Source organism: Diabrotica virgifera, chromosome 8, assembly GCF_917563875.1.
Source record: "Diabrotica virgifera virgifera chromosome 8, PGI_DIABVI_V3a".
NCBI classification, from domain to species: Eukaryota; Metazoa; Arthropoda; class Insecta; order Coleoptera; family Chrysomelidae; genus Diabrotica; species Diabrotica virgifera.
Genome location: NC_065450.1, coordinates 22543171 through 22565429, shown reverse-complemented (window position 1 = coordinate 22565429; position 22259 = coordinate 22543171). Strand labels below are relative to the sequence as shown.

Below are 22259 nucleotides of genomic sequence, written 5' to 3'. Positions count from 1 at the left end.
AGTAACGAGAAACTTTCGAGAAAAACTAATCAAGAGCCGATAGCCAAAACGATAAATAGACGCAAATGGAAGTTTATTGGACACACATTAAGGAAAAATGAAGATGATATAACCAAACAAGCCATGGATTACCAACCAACTGTAAAAAGAAAACAAGGCAGCCCAATGACATCCTGGAAAAGAAATATTACCAGAGAGCTAGAAGACAACGGGTTAACATGGAAAGGGGTGAAAGCCCTGGTCAGAAACAGAGATGAATGGAGGGGGACTGTAGAGGCCCTGTTTCAAATGGAATCAAGAGGAGTAAAGTATAATGAGAGGGATACTGTATCTAGGTAAAAACTGACTTTTCAAACAAAAACTACGAGATAAAGATGTTTCTAAATCATTGTATTTAACGAATGGTGATACAATAATAATTTGATTGTAACATACAAATCAGTTTGTAAAGTTTAGGGATAACTCCATAAAATTTGTTGAACAGTTCACGGTTCTTTTATTTATTTTAAGATGCAATGATACAAATTAACTTGCCAAGTTTAACTTAGTTATCGGGCTATTTTTGGTCCCAGAGTGTTGGCCGCATACCTTAAAAAAGGGTCATATTTGATGTCTCGTATTTCCTAAACCTGTTTTACGATTTAAGTTATTTTTCTAATATATAGCCTTATTCTTTGACAATATCGCTGTAATAACATTTATGCTAAAGGGGTAAATTTTCATTGCATACCGAGTGTCCGAATAAAACTGTGTTTTTTTCTCAAAGTTCGCATCACTCTATGGAATAGTCTAGCATTTGTAAAATACTGAACTTAAAACCCAACTATAGCCTCAGGTTTTCTCAACATTCTGTTTTTTGATTCATTCGCTTATGTTGGATAATAAAAAAGTTAGGTACTTTAACAACTAGTCATGTTTGTCATCAATACAGGATGTTTTTATATAAGTATGGCAAACTTTAAGGGGTAATTCTGCATGAAAAACTAATGGCACTTTGATTTATAAACGTATGTCCGCAAATGATTCGTTTCCGATATAGAGGGTGTTGAAATTTTTCTTACAAATTGACGATTTATTTATTGCTTTAAAACCGGTTCAGATATGTAAATGAAATTTGGTGGGTTTTAAGACAGGTGACGTAGTAATTGCACATTTTTTGACATACAATTAAGAATATAATTTGCCATTGGCGCGCATACGGGTAATATGACGTCTCATCTTACCCGTATGCGCGCCACTGATAAATATTAAATTCTTAATTGTATGTCAAAAGATGTGCAATAACTACGACTTAAAACTCACAAAATTTCATTTGCATATCTCAACCGGTTTTAAAGCACTATATAAATCGTCAGTCTGTAAGAAAAATTTCAACACTCGATATCAGAAACGAATAGCCCTGTCGCCAGTGGGGGTACAACGGCCTCCTTAATTCAGATGGACTTACCCAATTTTTTTATGTATTTTGACCCGTAGAACACGAATTTTTTGGGTAACAGTCGATCCGGATGTCGATAAGATTGTTATAAACAAGGAACTTGAAGAATCGCATAACAGCGATTTTTCGAAAAACAAAACATTTTTTTGTATTTATTGGGTCATTCTAAGCAAAAAATGTTTTTACAAGTTTTTTCGTAGGATGCATAGTTTTCGACATAAACGCGGTTGAACTTTCAAAAAATCGAAAAGTTGCAATTTTTGAACCCGAATAAATTTTGATTGAAAAATAAAATAGCAATTCTGCTTACCGCACTTGAAAGTTCAAGTCAAATTCTATCGGTTTTGATTACTTTCATTGCTAAAAATTAATTTTTTTATTGCTAAACAAAGCTATAAACACATAGTGATTAAATGATGTTTTCAATGCATTTCTCTTCCATCGAGTAGGCGCGCATACAGCAATTTCTACGTAGATTACGTACATTAAAACGCATGCATTGGGCACGGGAAACACTACGTGTTTATGGCTTTGTTTAACAAATAAAAACTTAATTTTTAGCAATGCAAATAATCAAAACCGATAGAATTTGACTTGGAATTTAAAATGCAGTAAGCAGAATTGCTATTTTATTTTTTAATCAAAAGTTATTCGGGTTGAAAAATTGCACTTTTTCGATTTTTTGAAAGTTCAACCGCGTTTATCTCGAAAACTATGCATCCTACGAAAAAACTTATAAGACCATTTTTTGCTGAGAATTACCCAAAAAAATACAAAAAAATGTTTTGTTTTGCGAAAAATCGCTGTTATGTAATTCCTCAAGTTCTTTGTTAATAACAAACTTATCGACATCCGGATCAACTGTTACCCAAAATATTCGTATTCTACGGGTCAAAATACATAAAGAAAACTTGGGTAAGTCCATCTGAATTAAGGAGGCCGTTGTACCGCTCCCCCCTAGCGACAGGACTAGAAGCATTTGCGGACATACGTTTATAAAGCAAGCTGTCATTATTTTTTCATTCAGAATTACCCCTTAAAGTTTGCCATACTTTTTTAAAAACAAACTGTATTGATGAAAAACATGGCTAGTTGTTGAAGTACCTAACTTTTTTATTGACCAACATAAGTGAATGAATCAAAAATCAGAATGTTGAGAAAACATGAGGCTATAGTTGGATTTTAATTTCAGTATTTTACAAATGCTAGAATATTCCCCAGAGTGATGCGAACTTTGAAACTAAACACAGTTTGATTCGTACACCCGGTATACAATGAAAATTTACCCGTTTAGCAACAATATTATTACAGTGATATTGATAAGTAATAGACATAATAATAAACATTACAAAAATCACTTAAATCGGACAACAGGTTTAGGAAATATGAGACATCAAAAATGACCCATTTTTGAGGGGGCGGTTATTTTTGCCCAGAGTGTAGTTTAATTTTTGACTTATGTTTTTGTTACATACTGTATTATAATCATATACATAAGGACAGACATGGCATACTGAACATAATAGCGCGTAATATAGACAGTCGATCTATCTATAATATAGGTGGTCTATCTATCTCTTTTAACCAAGCGGTCCCGCTCATGTGACAGTCAGAGATGGCTAGACCACACAAAGTCAATATTGACCAATGACGTCTTTAATATCGGCGTTACACATCGATGCACAGAGCGGCCCATACCTTAATTAGTCTATTTTTATTATGGTAGGGGAGCCCAAGCGGGGATTTTTGCAGTTACTCGAGCGCGTTAGATTATCACATGAGGAGAAACCTTGTATCCTGTAAATGTACCTCTACCATATATTGGCTCTTAATGCAGGGGAGTTCGTTAAGGGGAGTCCAAAAAAATTCATCCTTAGAAAAACTCGAAATCGTCAGACTAAGATAAGGTAATAGTCCATTCTTTCACGGTTTTTGCTCTAAATTTTAAAGAACCGCTTGGATTGACATGAAATTTGGCATACGTATAGCTTACATGTCAAAGAAAAAAAGTGATATTGTGCCGATGTGTGCTTTTGCCCTGGGGGTGACTTTCACCCCCTCTTGGGGGGTGAAAAAATATATGTCCAAAATAAGTCCCAAAATGGGTAAGCTGACTAATTTTAGGTAACTTTTGTTCTATACAGCTTTTTCGCCAAGTCAACACTTTTCGAGTTATTTGCAAGTAAATATATTCATTTTTCAACAAAATAACCACATTTTTAGACGGGTTTTCGCAAATAACTCAAAAAGTAAGTATTTTGTCGAAAAAAACGTTCTTAGCAAAAATATAGCATATAAAAAAGTAAAAAAAATGATGTACGCGTTAGGTCTCTGGATCTCGTAGAACCAGAGTGATAGCCAATGAAAAATAGATTCATATTCACCAAATTTCAAAGAGAATATTTCGACGTGAAATATCCAAAAAAAATTAAGCACTTTTTGGGGAAAACCCATTACAACTTTTTTAAAGTGTTTAAAAAAAGCTTTATTTCTGTTTTTACAAAAAGTTTTTAGCATTAAATTTAAGCAAGTTACGCTCAAAATAAAGTTGGTCCCTTTTGCTTTTGCAAAAAAAATCGGTTTTTTTTAAATAACTTAAAAATTGTTAGAGATACCAAAAATCTCGAAAAACAAAAAAAGTCAGATTTGCTTTTCTGAATATCATGTATTTTTTTGTTTTTCTGTTAGACAAAAATTGATTAAGATTTGGTGTTTCTAAATTTGCATACATTCGTGATCAGTGACTCGTTCAACCCCTTTTAACTACAGCCCTTTCAATAATAAGGACTTTGAACCGATCAAACTTACAGATCATATAAACAATATATACACACGAGTCAAGAAACTTGTGAAGTCGTAACGATTAAGTTCATTTAAGATACTAATTAGGGGGTGATTTTCTCGATTTTTTTACCAAAACCAAAAGGGACTAACTTTATTTTGAGCGTAACTTGTTTAATTTTGATGTTAGAAATTTTTTTTATAAAACAAAAATGAAGCTTTTTTAAACACTTTAAATAAGTTGTAATGAGTTTTCCCCGAAATTTGACGAATATAAACCTATTTTTCATTAGCTATATATAACTCTGCTTCTACTCGGTGTAGAGACGTGATATATACACCATTTTATTAAATTTTTTACAGGCTATATTTTTGCTAAGAATGTTTTTTCGACAAAATACTTACAATTTGAGTTATTTGCGAAAAACCGCCTAAAAGCGTGGTTATTTTGTTGAAAAAATGAACATATTCACTGCCAAATAACTCGAAAAGTATTGACTTAGTGAAAAAACTCTATAGAACAAAAGTTACTTAAAATTAGCCAGTTTATCCATTTCCTGACTTTCTTTGGACGAATATTTTTTCACCCCCAAGAGGGGGTGAAAACCACCCCTAGGGCAAAAGCACATATCGGCACAATATTACTTTTTTTCTTTGACTTGTTAGCTATGTGTATGCCAAATTTCATGTCAATCCAAACGGTTCTTTAAAATTTAGAGGTTTTGCAATATTTTACCGTTAAAGAACGGACCAGGCCCGGCCCCAGGGGTGGGCGAACTGGGCGGCCGCCCAGGGCGCCAAATGTAGAGGCGGCAAATTTTAGAGAAGAGCAAATTTTTGAAATAGAAGAAATAATAAACTGTTTTTTTAATATTATAAAAAATCAATATTATGAACAAGAGCGGCAAAAATGCAAATGTAAAAACCAGAAATAAATAAGTGAAACAAATGCAAGGCTCATTCGACGGGAAATCCACAACACCGCCTTCCTCTTCATCGCATAAGAATAGTGGGATCATAACTACCCGTCCCCACCCCTCTCAGGATTGTTTTTATGGTTCAGGTGCAGTAGTACTAAGTTTCCATAGATCATACATGTGCCGTTAACAATTTTATTGTGCCTTTGTATTTCGTTTAAGTGTATAGGCTTGTAGGTATTTTTACTGTGTTTTGTTTTTAAATCAATTTAGATCAATTGTTGTACAGTGTAGTTTCCGTACCGGTGTGCGTCAGGATACTATTAAGTGTTTAATGTAATTAAAATAATTGTGTAAGTGCAATAATGGAGGGTAGAAAACGTCTTTCTGGTAGTTAGTACAGAAAAAAGAGAGCAAAGAAGGAGATTGAAACGTATTGCGTAGAATTTGCCTAAGTAAATTTTTATAATAGTTATACACTCATACTGAAAATATATTGCTCAACCTAGGGAACATACAACTGCTACCGCTCCCTTTGAGTCTGATAACATTTACCCAGATCATCTGCATTCACGTCTACTGCCGCTCCCTCCCAGTCCAATTACAGTCACCTAGGACTATCATCAGCATCTACGTCTGATACCACACCCAGTTCAAATTCGGTCACCTAGGACAATCATCAGTTATCTAGGACAATCATCTACGTCAGCTACTGATGACACTACTACTGTCACACTACTGTAACAATGTTATTATTGATTCTGATCCAGTAAAGTGGTCCAATAAAATTAATGTTTTGCTAGAACAACTTTAGTAACAGGATACCCTCCGCCAAAATTACCCATTGCAGAGGCTCAGTTGTACCCGAAAGATAATTTAGATCGCAGATTTACAACTAAATATTACAGCTACAAAATGTACAATGGTAAAACTCTTGAGAGAGTGGTTAATTTATTCTAACGCAAACAATTCTGTGTATTGTTTTTGGAAACATATGGCTGAAGCTTTGTCCAGCCACGCTAAATCTCCAGCTCATCCACAGTCACAGCGACAGTGGGTAGAACTAGCAATTAGAATAGAGTCAGGCAAAACCTAAATAGACGAAGAAACACAAAAAGTTCCAAATTCAGAAACTCGTCATTGGACAAATGTAATAGAACGACTTATATTAATAATACAGTTCTCAGCACAACAGTGTCTTCCATTGAGGGCCGATTCTGATCAACTTTTTCATCACAACAGTGGTAATATTTTATATCTTGTTGAGCTCTGTAGAATATTTGATTCTGTTTTACAAGAGCACATTAGGAGAACAACGAATGGTAGTAGCAAGCAGCATCACTAATTGGGAAAACGTATTCAAAACGAAATTATTCAGCTCCTCCATAATAAATCAAAAATAAAATTTTAGATTTGGTACCTACAACCTCGATTCGGATGTGAGTAATGAGTAATGGATGTATAGCAATCTAGTAAAAATTCATAAAAATATTGCAAATATAGTGTTTTTAAGCGTGTATCGTTCAAATAAAGTGGAAAATAGTGTATTAAATAATTCAGCACACATCAATAAAAATACAATCGTGGTTTACGAGTAAGTTGGCGATCGCTAAAGGAAGGTTGTGAGTCATGGGCCTACCAAGGGGGGCGGCGATCGCCGATTTTGACCAGGGCGGCAAAATCCCTAGGGCCGGGCCTGGAACGGACTATAAGTCAAGTACAGACATGCAAAACAGTGTATACAGTAAAACCTCGATATAACGGACTTCGGATACAACGGACCAAAAATAAGGTCAAATGTAAAAAAATTAAAAACGTTCTGTTAATATTATACAACCCTGCCTTTACTAACATACATTGCATAACAACGGGGTCCCCGTGGATCCCAAACGTTGTATTTTACAAAGAATTTCAATAAACTTTTTATTATAGCAAAATGAGGACACATTTCTAAATAATCTGATTTATTTTAAACCTATTTTTATATAACGGACTTTCGGCTTTAACGGACACCCCGTCCCCCCAATTAGTCCGTTGTATCGAGGTTTTACTGTATTACAAAAATCTGACGATTTGAGCGGAGCGTAAGGAAATGGGTGAGTCACAAAGTGTCACAAAAAAAAGCGAATATCTCGGAAAATGAACGTCAGATCGAAAAACTAAAAAATACGTGTTCAATATTTTTCAAAAATCTATCGAACGATCACCCACGGAGAAGGGTGGGGGGTAAATACGAACCCCGCAATATTTCGCGAAATGAACATCGGATCGAAAAACTGATAAATACATGTATTCAGTATTTTTGAAAAATCTATCGAATTACACCAAACACGACTCCGCACGGAGGTGGGGTGAGGGACTACTTTAAAGTCTTAAATATGAGCCACCATTTTTATTGCAGATTTTGATTCTTTACTTAAAAATAAGTAACTTTTATTCGAGACATTTTTTCGAATTATGTATAGATGGCGCTATAATCCAAAAACGATTGTTGGAAATTGAAAATAATTTAAAGAATGGAAAGTCTCCCACTTTATGGAAAACTTTTTTTTGAAGATATTCTTCTTTAGCGGCGAATCGATTGATGGTAAAATTGTACATTATCCGTGCGCCTGCGCACACTGACAGTATGTAGTTCTGACAATATGTAGTTCATTGCTAATCTTTCAAGATAGGTATGTATGTATCTGTAACCGTGCAAATAAGTCATTAAAAGAATATATTAGTGGTTTTAGGAAATGTATTATTTATTATAATTCTTGTGTTTTTGGATTTGTGTTTCCCTGTAGTAAAATAATAAAATATTATGTAAGCATAACATTTTTACACTATATGTCGCCGTGTTGTGTAATTATATCCGAAACTTACATTTCTAGGGCCTCGCTGGAGTAGTGGGAAATGCGTTAGCACTGAGATTGGAAGGTTGCGGGTTCAATTCCTGGGCGATTCATATTTTTTTTTTATTTTTGGTTGTTTTAATAAAAATTTTTTGAAAGTGGTAGATAAGAAAGTTAGTTTGATTTTTAAATAAAATACAAATAACCTTTTAAGTATATTTACTTCGTTTAAATTACCTATTATATAATAGAAGAATATCTTCTTACGTGCGTACAAAGTACACACACACACATTCTTTTTTTTTTGGTTTTAGGACCTAATCTTCACAACCCAATAGGTCCCCATAATGCTCGAGTAACTGCAAATTTACCATACTTTCCTCCCCTACTATTATGTTATAATCCAACATCTCAATGTATGTCTGCTAACATAGAAATCTTTTGTAGATAAACAATTTGCAGTACAAGAGCTTGTTTGGGCGAAAATGATGGGACACCCGTACTGGCCGGCAGTTATAATTGAAGAATCTGAAGTTAATACTGCCCGTCCTCCGAAAATTCACAAACAATTTTACCCAGTTCAATTTTTGGGAGAATACGCGAACGCTTGGGTTGAAAGCAAGTTTATATGTCCGTATACTGAAAATAAGGATAAATACTACGAGTGCTCAAAGAATCAATTATTTTTACAGGCTTTAGACGAAGCTGATGAATATGAGGAAAAGAGAAAGGAGGATAGTAAATACCGAATCAAAATTAAGCAAGCTACTGATAGGTACGACCAAGGTGACGGTAACAGACCGAAAAAACGTCGCATTAAAGAAGAGAAATCTAGTGATGGTGATGTAACGAGTTCTCCGAACAAGAAAGAAAATGCTGAGGACGATAATGCAGGTAGGATACAATTTTCTTGACTTGAAGATCAACACAAATATATTTAGTTTATTTCTCAAATACACTGAGCGTCATAGAAAACGGGCACCCCAAAAAATTGGTCATTTTTAATGTCTAGTATCTCCTAAACCTGTTGTCCGATTTACGTATTTTTGAAGTTATACTTCTTTAGGCGCTATTGAGATTGAGGGTGAATTTATATTGATCTGCGCGCATGCGCACACCGACAGTATGGTATTAGTCGTTATACGGGCTCTGATTGGGTGTTGAAATGATCTGTCAATAATAAATAATTGTTCAATATGAAGGTAAACAAATGTATAATATATTAGTTTTATTGTTGTGAGGACAGAAACAAAAAAGTTTATAATTGTAGTGACTTTTAAATAGTTTTTAAAGCAACAGGTACGTAATAATTGTAAATGTATCATATGTACCTACCTATTTGAACCTACCAAAATACATATTATGTATACTTTTATTTACATAATTTGATTACCATCAAAATTTCTATCAATATTCACCTAATATATTGTTTTCTTACTCCATGTTTTGTTGTATTTTTTCAATTCTAAATCATTTCAATTCAAAATCAAAATAGTTTGATTTATGTAATTAAAAAATGTCAAAAGTTTAATCCGTTTAGTTAGTCGATCTTCGCACATAATGACACGTTGTCTCCGTGGCGAAGCGTTTAATGCGAATGAACCCCAATACAACGCCAATACCAACCGCGCTGATAAGTTGGTTCGAATCCCAATAGAAACTTTTATTTTTTTATTTTTTTTATACATTTTATGATTGTAAGTATATTTATTATATAATTTTATTTTCAGAAAATACGTATTTAGTTAAAAAAAATTCCGACAATTAATGTTCAGAAATCATTTGTGGCATTTTTAATGTGTTTGTGTGTGTTTTATTCTTTTATTATTTTAATTTTTGGCACTGTTTTAATAAAACTGTTTGAGAAGTAGTAAGTATAAATTAGTTTAATATTTAAATAAAATATAAATAAAAACTATATTAATTTCGTTTATAATCATATAATAGAAGTATAACTTCTTACGTGCGTACAAAGTACACACACATTCTTTTTTAATATGTTATGGCCATATTCCTTAACAATATCGCTGTAATAATATTGTTGCTAAACAGGTAAATTTTCATTGTATACCGGGTGTACGAATCAAACTGTCTTTTTTCCTCAAAGTTCGCAACACCCTGTGGAATATTCTAGTATTTATAAAACACTGAAATTAAGACCAAACTATAGCCTCAGGTTTTCTTAACATTCTGTTTTTTGATTCATTCGCTGATGTTAGATAATACAAAAGTTACGCACTTTAACAACTAGCCATGTTTTTCGTCAGTACAGGGTGTTTCTAAATAAGTGCGACAAACTTTAAGGGGTAATTCTGTATGAAAAAATAATGACTGTTTGCTTGATAAACATATGTCCGCAAATGCTTCGTTTCCGAGATACGGGATGTTGAATTTGTTCTTAGAATCTGACGATTTATTTATTGTCCTTAAATCCGTTGAGATTATGCAAATGAAATTTGGTAGGTTTTAAGAGATAGTTATTGCGCATTTTTTGACATGCAATTAAGAATTTTATATTCACCATTGGCGTGCATACGGGTAATATGATCGGTCATGATCGATGAATATAAAATACTTAATTGTATGTCAAAAATGTGCAATAACTACGTGTTAAAACCCACCAAATTTCATTTGGATATCTCAACCGGTTTTCAAGCAATAAATAAATCGTCAGTTTCTAAGAAAAAATTCAACATCCCGTATGTCGAAAAAGAAGCACTTGCTACCATACGATTATAAAGCAAACTGTCATTATTATTTTAATGCAGAATTACCCCTTAAAGTTTGTCGCACTTATTTAGAAACACCCTGTACTGATGAAGAACATGGCTAGTTGTTCAAGTACCTAACTTTTGTATTATCCAACATAAGCGAATGAACCAAAAAACAAAATGTTAAGAAAGCCTGAGGCTATAGTTGGGTTTTAATTTCAGTATTATCGATAAATGCTACAATATTCCACAGGGTGTTGCGAACTTTGAGGAAAAAAACACAGTTTGATTCGTACACCCGGTATACAATGAAAATTTACCTGTTTAGCAACAATATTATTACAGAGATATTGTAAAGGAATATGGCTGTAACATATTAAAAAATTACGTAAATCGGACAATAGGTTTAGGAGATACTAGACATTAAAAATTACCCATTTTTGGGGTGCCCGTTTTCTATGACGCGCAGTGTATTTACTTCATTTATTTAAATTTCCATTTAGATTGATTTGTCATTTCTATAGAGATTCTATTACGCGTGTTAAGTTTCATGCAAATCTTGTCAACTTCTATCAATTCAACACATTGCGTGCCACGTCGCTCATTTTTGATATAGAGGAAGATGTTCAACACTGAACCACTTTTTTTGAAAGCTCAAAAAATAGGTAAAATTTAAATTTAAAATATATTTTTTACGTTTAAACTACAGAATAGAGTTTCTAAATTATTGTTTTAAAGTGTATTTTTAATTTTAACAATTTATGTAATAGATATTAGTCTTTGTTTGTTATATGTCATTTGATTAACTGTGGACCAGGGGTGGTCCACAATGAACCATGAACAATTTTACAGTGAACCATTTAATTTATCAGTGAACCAACAATGCAATAATCAAAAACAAGTGGGAAAAAGTATATGATTTTTATTTAGTTAATGTTTTATTACAAAAATGGTGCTTATTAAACAAACAAACGTAGTTCTGCTAAGATAATTTAAAATAATACAGGCATTAAAAAAATAAAAAGATCGAACATCAAAATTTGAAAAACTTAGTAACTTATATTAGACATAAAGCATAGAGAGTTAAAAACTTAACGAATGTTCAGCAAGGATAAATCATCCTTGAACAAAAACGTTTCTCTTGTCTACTTTTAGATCCAAGCACTTTTGGATGTTTAAAAATATACTTAATATCTGAAATTTTTACATTTGCTAGATCGGGTTCAATGAGTAATGTAAACTTTTGTTTTTCTCTTTCTTTTAATCTTAAAAATGATCCGAAGCAGTCATCATTCTCATCAATATATTGTAAAATTTTTGCTACGTAATAAACAGACAGTTTTTTTGTAGTAAAGTGTACCAAGATAAAATCATCTTCTTTAGGATTTCGTGAAAGAGGAGCAAAGTTTTCATCCAAAATTTCTAAGTCATTATCATCACTTGGTTTTTCGTACCAGTCATCATCAGAAGAGCTATCAGAAATAAATTCTTCAGATTCGTTTGTGTCTGAATCAGATTTTCTTTTACGCTTATTTGGTTTTGTCAATGCAGCTTTGGTCTTTGTATTAGCAGAATCTGCAAAAACCTGTCTTTTTGCAGTTTCTTTTTTAGCTTTTGCGTTAGCCCGTTCTAAAGCTATTGCATCCTTTTCCGGTGTATCTGTTGCTATAACGCTTTTTCTAACATTTCTACGTTTTCTCTTTTCATTACGAGAACCAGCTTTTAAAGGTGGTCGAAATATTTCTGGTGTTATTAATACTTTGGTGGTGGACTGGGTAGGCTGGTCAATGGATTTCTCTGACTTGTCTTGTGTGGAAAAATTCCACACTTGGAGAAGGCAGCAGCTATGTTCAGTGGTGTCATATCTCTGGGATAAGCATGGCCGACAAACTCAGCCACTTGATAAATGGTGACAGGCTTCCCTGGGTTACGAAGCATCCAGGATTCTAAAGAGGCATAATAATACGTGTTAAACGGACTTAGCAGTCCAACATCTAACGGCAGCAATTTAGCTGAAGTGTGCGGAGGCAGTGTGAGAATTGTTACTCCAGAATTTTTTGCCAAATCCAATGCCTCTATGGAGAAATGCGATTCGTGGTTATATATGATGAGTAGTGACGGATTTTCAGGAGTTGAATTGGTATGATGGATAAATTGTTTTATTACGTCAACAAACATATTACTATTCATCCAACCAGACGGAGCCGCCAATCCTAACGTCCCAGGGGGAGCTCCGTGCAGCATCAGGTCTCTATAATTATTTCTGGGAAAAACAATGGCGGAGGTATTGCATGCCCTGTTGCGCTTACCATGCAACATGTAACCAAAGTTCCCTTTTCACCGCTAGTAACCTTTCCGACATTCGACAAACCAGTTGGGGCAATTACCTTTTGGGGTTTCTGAACAGTGATGTTCCAGTTTCGTCCAAATTATAAATGCGTGTGCCATCAGCAAATTTGTCATTTCTGTTAAGAACATTTGATAAATTTTCAAAAAAGGTTTTCACATTTTCTCGGTTAAAAGACGTTGCTCGTAAAACATCTAAGCCATTCTACACCAGCTATGGAATTTCTTTCCCAGGAATCTGGCATTTAATGTTGTTTAGCTCGCCATTTCATAAGCAACTTGCCTGCAGTCTTTTGTGGTGAGTCCATAGAATTTTAGTGCACAAATCTTGAAGTATCGAATTAATACATTTTCGTGTTCTAAAGAAAAAACCCGATTTACTTCGTAGTTGGGAACCGAAGAAATGTTGCCTTGATTTTCTCTTTTTTTACATAGCGGCGAAGTATAGGATAGGGAATTTCGGCTTCTTTAGCTGCCTTTCGTATACTCATGCCTTTTTCTACTGCTTCGAAAGCCTTTCTCATATTTTCCTGTGTAGTTGCTCCAATTTTTCTTTCCTTAGTTTTGTTTCGCGGCATTCTAGAAAATAAAAACGTAAAATTGTTATTGTAGAACGTGTTTAGTTCGAGTCTAATAAATAAAAACAATAAACATAAATGTACTTTTTAAGTAAAGTGAACTTAGTTCACATTTTTTTTAAACAAACACTCACAAAAAAGTATCTGGTCCACAGTGAAACAAGGTCGATTGATTCACTGTGTACCACCCTGCACATTATTATATTTTAAGTTAGAAAAAAATAAGAAAAAAGCTTAACACACTTGCAATTATTTTACATAAGTATGGCCAAATACCTATAGAAAATTATGTAAAAGGTTTGCTCTTAAATATAATCAACGCAAGGACATTAAAAATCGTAATATGTACTTACTTTAAGCTTTAACTACCCGCGCATGAAGTAACATAACTACACGCGTGGCGCACTTTATACGCCACAAGAAAATACACTTAAAAACAGCGGATCTGTTTTTTTTTTGAAAAATACACTGAGTTGTTTGTTATAAACCTTATTCGGCATCAGTGATAACTTGGAGTTCCTTCTCAGTAAGCCAATTGGGATTTATAACTGGAATGATGGAATAACTGGATTCCATGATAAATAAAATTACTAATAAAAATTTTTTGAAATGTGATTTTTTACAGGAGAAAAAGTATTGTTTATAAAGAAAAATATATTTTGTGCCATAATGACTAAAAAACTATTGAAATATGTACTTATATTACTACTTATATTAATATAATCGTGGCGTATATTGTCCACCACCGGAAACAACAAATAATAAACTGTAATTTACGATCTTCCCAGAACGCCGATTATAACGAAACTAAAACCAAATTGTAAAGCACATTGCAGTGATAGGTTAAAGAGATAAACAAGGTCAAAAATTAAGTTTTTAAATATATTTACAGTAGAATTCTTATATCTGGCGTACAAAATACACCAGCGCGTGTAGTTAAAGGTTAAATATATAAGTTTTTCCCTCTAAAAACAACAAGTGGCTCGCACCTCCTATAAACTTTGCAGCACGTGCCGGCTAACTGGCCGGATGGATTTGTAAGTCAACTGTGGTTAATATTCGTAGAACGCAAGTGTCTGGCGTTGCCAGATTTTCTAATATTTTGGTAGTTCACTGTACCCCACTGGTTCACTGTTAAACACCTTCCCCTACACGTATGACTAACTTTCATAGCCGTGGATATCAATGGCCTCTGAGAGTAGTATGCCGATTAAAGCGTGGCGTGCAATGTGTTAATATCGTTAGTAATTTTTTTTATTCTGTGGCACCAAAACAAATTCACAACAGATTGTTAAGGGTTAAGAATGTATCTTCTTTCAGTACCCTGTCCGATCGAACGTTGGCGATCATATTGTCATTAATAACTTTGTTTACGACAGCTCCAAACAGATTAGTGGTGGTCTCTTGATACCACTCTCGTAGATTTTGTAGTCAGGATGTTCTTCTTCGGCCTGGGTCTCTTCTTCCGGCGATCTTCCCCTGTATTATGAAGTGTAGAAGGTTGTACCTCTCTGGATGTCTCATTACATGACCGAACTATTGTAACTTTTGAATTTTGATCGTTTTTGTTATTTCTGTTCTCTTTTTCATTCGATGTAAAACTATTTCTTATTCTTATTCGATCAACCCAACTTATCCGCAATACTCGTCGCTAGATCCACATCTCAAATGCCTCCAATTTTTTTATTAGTGTCTAATATAACTAGTATGTGTTGTCACCCTGTGAGCTAAGGGTGGTAGTACTTCAGGTTCTTTTCAATGTTAAGTAGTTAAGGGAGAATGAAACATCTTACCTCGACGAACACCAAGTTTATTCTGTTTCTCATTGTATTATTTTTTGACAATCGATGTGTGTTATTTTTACAAATACACGGGTTGCTTATTCAGCACCCGTGGCTCAAGGATTCGTACACTAAATATTTAAATAAACAATTAAGGTAAATGTTAGTCAATATTACACAATCTTGACCCAGTTCAATATTGGATATTATTTTACATGCGGAGGTCTCGGTCATCAATTCCCACCTGTTGCAAGACACCTATTAAGTTTGTCCTGGTTGACTTGGTCAAAGGCCTTTCGAGATCGATAAAACGGATATGCCGGTTGTTCTATATCCCTACATCTTTGAACCATGACCTGCAAATTGAATAGTGCTTCTCTGGTTCCAATGATATTTCTGAAATCAAAACTGTTTCGCTTAGTTGTACTTTGAAAACTCGAAATACTCAGTATTTTGTGCTCTTTTCAAATGTGCAAACGGATTTTGATGGATCGTTTCAATGTTGTAAATAAGTGTTAAATGTTGTTATGAAGCTATTTCCTTGTGGCATTTTTATAATAAACTATTTTTAATGGGAAATAAGCCACAATTTTACCAAAAAAATGATTTTATTAACTTTCGAAGCCCAAATGGGGTTTCGTTGTCAAAATACAAAATACTTGTATTTTGACAACGAAACCCGATTTGGGCTTCGAAACGTTAATAAAATCATTTTTTTGGTAAAATTGTGGCTTATTTCCCATTAAAAATAGTTTATTATAAGTGTAAAATATTTTTAAACTGAGTGTTTATTCATTAACTTTAATGATTTAGTAACTTTAATAATAATATTAAATGGATCGTTTAGGTTCTGAATGAGACATACAATAAGTATGTTTATAAGTTATAAAAAAAATATACAGCATGGTTCTAAAGCTATTGATTTAGAAAGAAATGAGCAAAATCTATTAAACGTCCTGTAACTCGGTTATAAAAACCGTTATGGGCCAACAAATGAGATATAATATATCTAGAACTCACTGACCTCTATTCACCATTTAAGTATTTTCGTTTCCCAATGAATCACCCTGTATAAAAAATACTTTTTTTCATGTTGTTCTGAAGCTATTTCCTTGTGGCATTTTTATGATTAATTATTTATATGGGAAATAAGCCACAATTAAAATGAAAAAAATAATTTTATTAACGTTTCGACGCCCAAATCGGGTGCCGTTGTCAAAATACAAAATATTACTAAAATAAACTAAAGTGTTGTTGCTAAGCAAAAAAATTCTTCTAATAATTTATTTAATCTCACTCATTTATATTGGCAATTCAGACATATATTATACATTTTAAAGTAGAAGACTTTAAAATGATATTGCCAATATTTATGAGTTGCGTTCCTGGGACGACTTACTGAAAGATAGTTCATTTTTTATGACGGATATTCTTGAGTTGGGGTTAATTTCATGTAATCGAATGAACTATCTTTCAGTAAGTCGTCCCAGGAACGCAACTCATAAATATTGGCAATATCATTTTAAAGTCTTCTACTTTAAAATGTATAATATATGTCTGAATTGCCAATATAAATGAGTGAGATTAAATAAATTATTAGAAGAATTTTTTTGCTTAGCAACAACACTTTAGTTTATTTTAGTAATATTTTGTATTTTGACAACGGCACCCGATTTGGGCGTCGAAACGTTAATAAAATTATTTTTTTCCATACTTTTTTTCAGATAATAATATGGAATACACTGAACAGCAAATTGTATGGGCTAAAATGGTAGGCCATCCGCACTGGCCTGCAGTTATAATCAGTGAAGTAGAAGTCGATGCCGCCATGCCATCATCAAAATCAAACAAGCAATATTATCCAGTGGTGTTTCTAGGTGATTTTACGCACGCTTGGGTATGTCATAAGCAATTATGTTGGTAGTTAGGATCATATGCCTTTCTGGTCAAAATCAAGTAAAACTCGGATAACATTATATTTACATTGAAATAATCGGTGACTCAACCATAACTTGTTTACACCAATATCACAGACCTACACCAATTCATTTCGACACGTTAATATCTAACAACAAAATACCGAATGCCTTCCACTGCATTCTGGTCAATAATTTATACACGACATAATATTAGTAAACCACGTTCCAATTCACTGTCATATTTACTTTGATGTCAGTACTTCAGGGAAATAAGGTAGAAATATACCATGTTCAGGACACTTGACCAGCCAGGTTGCAAATGGGTTTTTTGGGTACTATATACCTAATCCAGTATAAATACAAAAATGCCCGTCACAGTCCGGACGACAATTTTAGTTGTTAACAAATAAATGTCAAAAATGGCAGATTTTTTTATTAAATCGCTACAGGTAAAAATAGGGTAATTAAATATCTTATTTGGGGTATTCAACTTTTAGTATTCTGCTCCAATCATTTGTGGCTTCGGAAATTACAAAATGAGACTAAAATTTCGAAAATCAAAAATTTGTTATTCATATACCTGACTGCAAAAATTCACCGTACCTACCATGCCAATGGCCATTAGTTGTCGAGGCGTTAAATAAATGAAAAAAATTGCGAAAATGAACTTATTGCATGAAAAGTTAAGTCTAATAGTCCATATAATGCACAAAAATTTCAAGATGATTCGTCAATTAGTTTAAAATTTATTCAATTCGTTTATCCCAAACACCTTCTTTGCAATGTTATTGCTCAGAAAATAATATTAATATAGCTATTTTGCGGACATCACATGAAAGAAGAAGACCAATATTTTCACTATGTTTAATAAAAAATCAACGAAAGTCATTTTTACCATTGCAAAAATATTTTAATAAAGTAAAAATCATTTTTGGCTTATAAATAATTTGAATAACCTTGTTAATATTAACTGTAGACTAAATCCACTTTGTTATTTGTAAAGCTGATATTTTTACACAAATTATGACAAAAAAAATTCGCAATTTACACAAATCCCCACCTAACATTACAAAATGTTAGGGGGGAACCCCTTATCACTTAGGGCCAATATATGAAAAATAGATTACGGCCAATTCTGAGACCTACCGACTATACATATATAATTTCATAAAATCGGTAAAGCCGTCTCGGAGGAGTATGGCAACTAACACTGCGACAGGAGAATTTTATAGATGTAAATATATACATGACCATTAAAAATAGGTGTTGAAAAATTTTTTTTAAAGTCTGGGGGCAACCTAGTTTCAGTCCTACAGGATATACGTGTAAAATTTCATAATAATCGGCCAAACCGTTTCAGAGGAGTAAACTAACACTGTTACTGTAGAATTTGATGTATATAGAAGTAACTACGAATTAAATAAAAAAAAATGGCTAACTTTGACTGTAATTGACCTAGGCGGAAAGTCTTTTATTTTTAATTCATGTAAATATTGCTTTTCAAATCACAAAGTAGATTTAGTCCAAAGTCAATATTAAATAAAGTTATTTAAATTATTTATAAGCCAAAAATGTTTTCGGAATGGTAAAAATGAGTTTTTATTTGATTTTTTTAAATGCGTTGAAAACATAAAAATATTCTACTTTCATGTAGTGTCCACAGAACTGCTGTATTATTATTATTTTCTGATCAATAACATTGCAAAAAAAGCTGTTTGGGATAAACAAATTGAATAAAGTTTAAACTAATTGACGAATCATCTTGATTTTTTTTGTATTATAAGGATTGTTTGACTCTACTTTTCGTGCTATCAAAGTCTCAATTTCATTTTCGGAAAAGTTATAGCAAATTTTTAATTTTCGAACTTTTAGTCTTATTTTGAAATTTCCTTGGCAACAAATGATCGGACCAAAATTCAAAAACTGCCATTTTAAACCTTTGCTCATCTACTAAAAGATGAATACCCCAAATACGATATTTAATTACCCCATCTTTACCTGAAGCGATTTAAACGAAAAAACTGCCATTTTTGACCCTTATTTCTTAATGTTATCTAAAATTCTCGTCCGAACTGTGACGGGCATTTTTGTATTTACAATGTATTAGGTATAATACAGTACCCAAAAAAATCCATTTGCAACCTGGCTGGTCAAGTGTCCAGACAAAAATCTTATTTTTCTGGACTAAATGTCTTTGGATAGGGTTAATAGCATCTTATTATATTGTGATAAAGTTATTTAGAATTAAGCATAAAACATATTTTATACAGAGTGTTATATGTTTCTACAGGTAGAAAAAAGCCACATACACCCATTCGAGAAAAACATCGAGAAATATTCAAAAAGTTCGAAAACCCAGTTCTTTGCGCAGGCGTTAGGACAAGCTAATGAGCATTTAAGAAAGCAGAAAGAGGACAGTGAATATAAAATAGCGTTCGAACGTTCTCCGAAGAAAAGAAGTGGAGACACGGCCAGGAGAAGTAAAAGTTCTCCTAAGAAGGTGGAGCGTTCCCCGAAGAAGATTAACATTTTAGTACCACCTTTAACAGGAGAAGCATTTTCGAAGAAGACAGCTGATAAATTAAAGATTGGAGTTGTTGGTACAGGTAAGATAAAATATATTAATATTTATAATTATAGATCCTTCTTCTTCTTCAGCCTTAAGTAATCCAACTTTGGACATGCCCCCCCCCCCCCATTCAGTCTTTCAGTGTTTTCTATTTTGCGCCACTTGTTCCCAGTTGTGTCCTTCAATCTTCTCAATGCCATCAGCATATCTCATTTGTGGCCTTTGTTGTATTTCATGATTCATATAGAACCTTAACCCACGGTTCTTAGACATTACATACTACGGTTGCCCAGATGGACTAACCAATGAACATTAAGGGTGCGATTACGTCACGAGTATACTGTCATTTGAATCGTAATATGATTTTTTTCGAATCCTGAGAAAACTAATACGTATTTTAGAAAAATTTAAACGCAGAATGAAAGATTACATTATTACCGAGGGCCGAAAGTCCCTTAGAGTAAATAAAAAGTTTCTTTTGAATGAAATATTTGCAATTAAAAATCACACTTCTCTTTTATTTTCAGCCCTGTAGCTTATTAAAATGTAAACATTATAGAAGTTTTCAGGGACTTTCGGCCCTCGGTAATACTGTAGTCTTTCATTCTGCGTTTAAATTTTTCAAAAATATTTACAGTTTTCTCAGGATTCGAAAGAAATGAATACATTTCAAACACATTGAGAATTTTGACGTACGTCAAAATTTTGCTCCTTCCCCTTAATAGCCCAGTAAATGAACGGGAAATTCGGCGATACCGTGTAATTTTCAGGGGCAACTCCGAATTGCATGAAAATTTGGATTTAGGTTCTACTTACCCTCCACTTCAAAGTTAAAATTGTGCCGTTGGTTGCTTTTACTTGGGGAGTGACAGTCACCCCTTCTCGGGGGTGAAAAAACATACGTTCAAGATAAGGCCGAAAATAGATAAATTGACTGATTTTAAGCAACTTTTGTTCTATAGAGTTTTTTGCTTAAGTCAATACTTTTCGAGTTATTTGCCGTTGAAAATGTTGATTTTTCGACAAAAAAACTACGTTTTCAGACGGTTTTTCGCAAATAAGTCAAAAAGTAAATATTTTATCGAAAAAAAATATCCTAAGCAAAAGTATAACTTATAAAAAACCCAAAAAAAATGGTATATCAGTTAAGTCTATCAATCAAATAAAAACAAAGTTGTAGCTCATGAAAAATACTTTCCTATTCGTCTAATTTCAAATCGAATATTTCAAGGTGAAATCACCGAAAAATTAAGCACTTTTCGGGAAAAACCCATTTAAACTTTTTTAAAGTGTTTATAAAAAAGCTTTGTTTTAATTATTAACAAAAGTTTTAACATTAAAAATAAGCGAGTTACGCTCAAAATAAAGTTGCCCCTCTTTTTTTTTTTTAAAATCATGAAAATCTCGCCGTGTTTAGCTCCCCAAATGAAATTAATCGCTACCGCTTTACAAACAATTTAATTACCTATCTATTTTTTATATGATCTGTCAGTCTCATCGGTTTAAAGTGTTTATTTTTGAAAGGTTTATAATTGAGAAAGCTTGAATGGGTCACTAATCACGAGTGTATGCAAATTTTGAATAGCCATATCTTAACCAATTTTTGTCTTACGGAGAAACAAAATGAAACTAGCATATTGATAATAGCAAAACCTACATTTTTTTACTCTTTAAGATTTTTCTTATCACTAACACTTTTAAGTTATTTTGAAAAAATGAAATTTTTCAAAAATTTTTAGAAATTTTTTTTACTATAAAACCAAATGTTTTCAAAAATAAGCACTTCAAACCAATCAAACTTACAGATCATATAAACAATACACATACAGTTAACATAGATGGTAAAGCCGAACGATTAATTTCATTTAGGGTGCTAAATAGAGGGAGGTTTTCACGATTTTTTTTTTACCAAAAAAAAGGGGCCAACTTTTTTTTCAGTGTAACTCGTTTATTTTTGATGCTGTACACTTTTGTAAAAAACAAATAATAATTAGTTTTTTTTCGATACTTTAAAAATGTTAATAAGGTTTTCCCGAAAAACGCTTCTTTCTTCGGTGATTTCGCGTTGAATTATTCGATTTGGAATTCGACGAATAAGAACGTATTTTTCATGAGCTACAACTTTGCTTCTACTCAATTTGTGGACTTAACTGGTACACCATTTTTTTCGTTTTTTTTTATAGGCTACACTTTTGCTCAAAATATTTTTTTCGATAAAATATTTACTTTTTTGAGTTATTTGGGAAAAACGGTTTGAAAACGTAGTTTTTTTGTCGAAAAATCAACATTTTAAATCGCGAATAACTCGGAAAGTATTGGCTTACGTAAAAAACTTTATAGAACAAAAGGTGCTTAAAATAAGTCAATTTATCCATTTTCGGC

At 32.9% G+C, this 22259-nt stretch overlaps 1 protein-coding gene across 2 annotated transcripts in view; it reads left to right on the top strand.

Moving 5' to 3' along the window:
• LOC114333319 (cytokine-like nuclear factor N-PAC) overlaps nt 1-22259 on the top strand; it is a 105442-nt gene that overhangs the window by 45232 nt on the left and 37951 nt on the right. For both annotated transcript variants that reach the window (XM_028283177.2, XM_028283178.2), the window contains exons 4-6: nt 8421-8867; nt 17114-17286; nt 19599-19914. In XM_028283177.2, coding sequence (XP_028138978.2) covers nt 8421-8867; nt 17114-17286; nt 19599-19914 — 936 coding nt within the window. The remainder of the gene's footprint in view (nt 1-8420; nt 8868-17113; nt 17287-19598; nt 19915-22259) is intronic.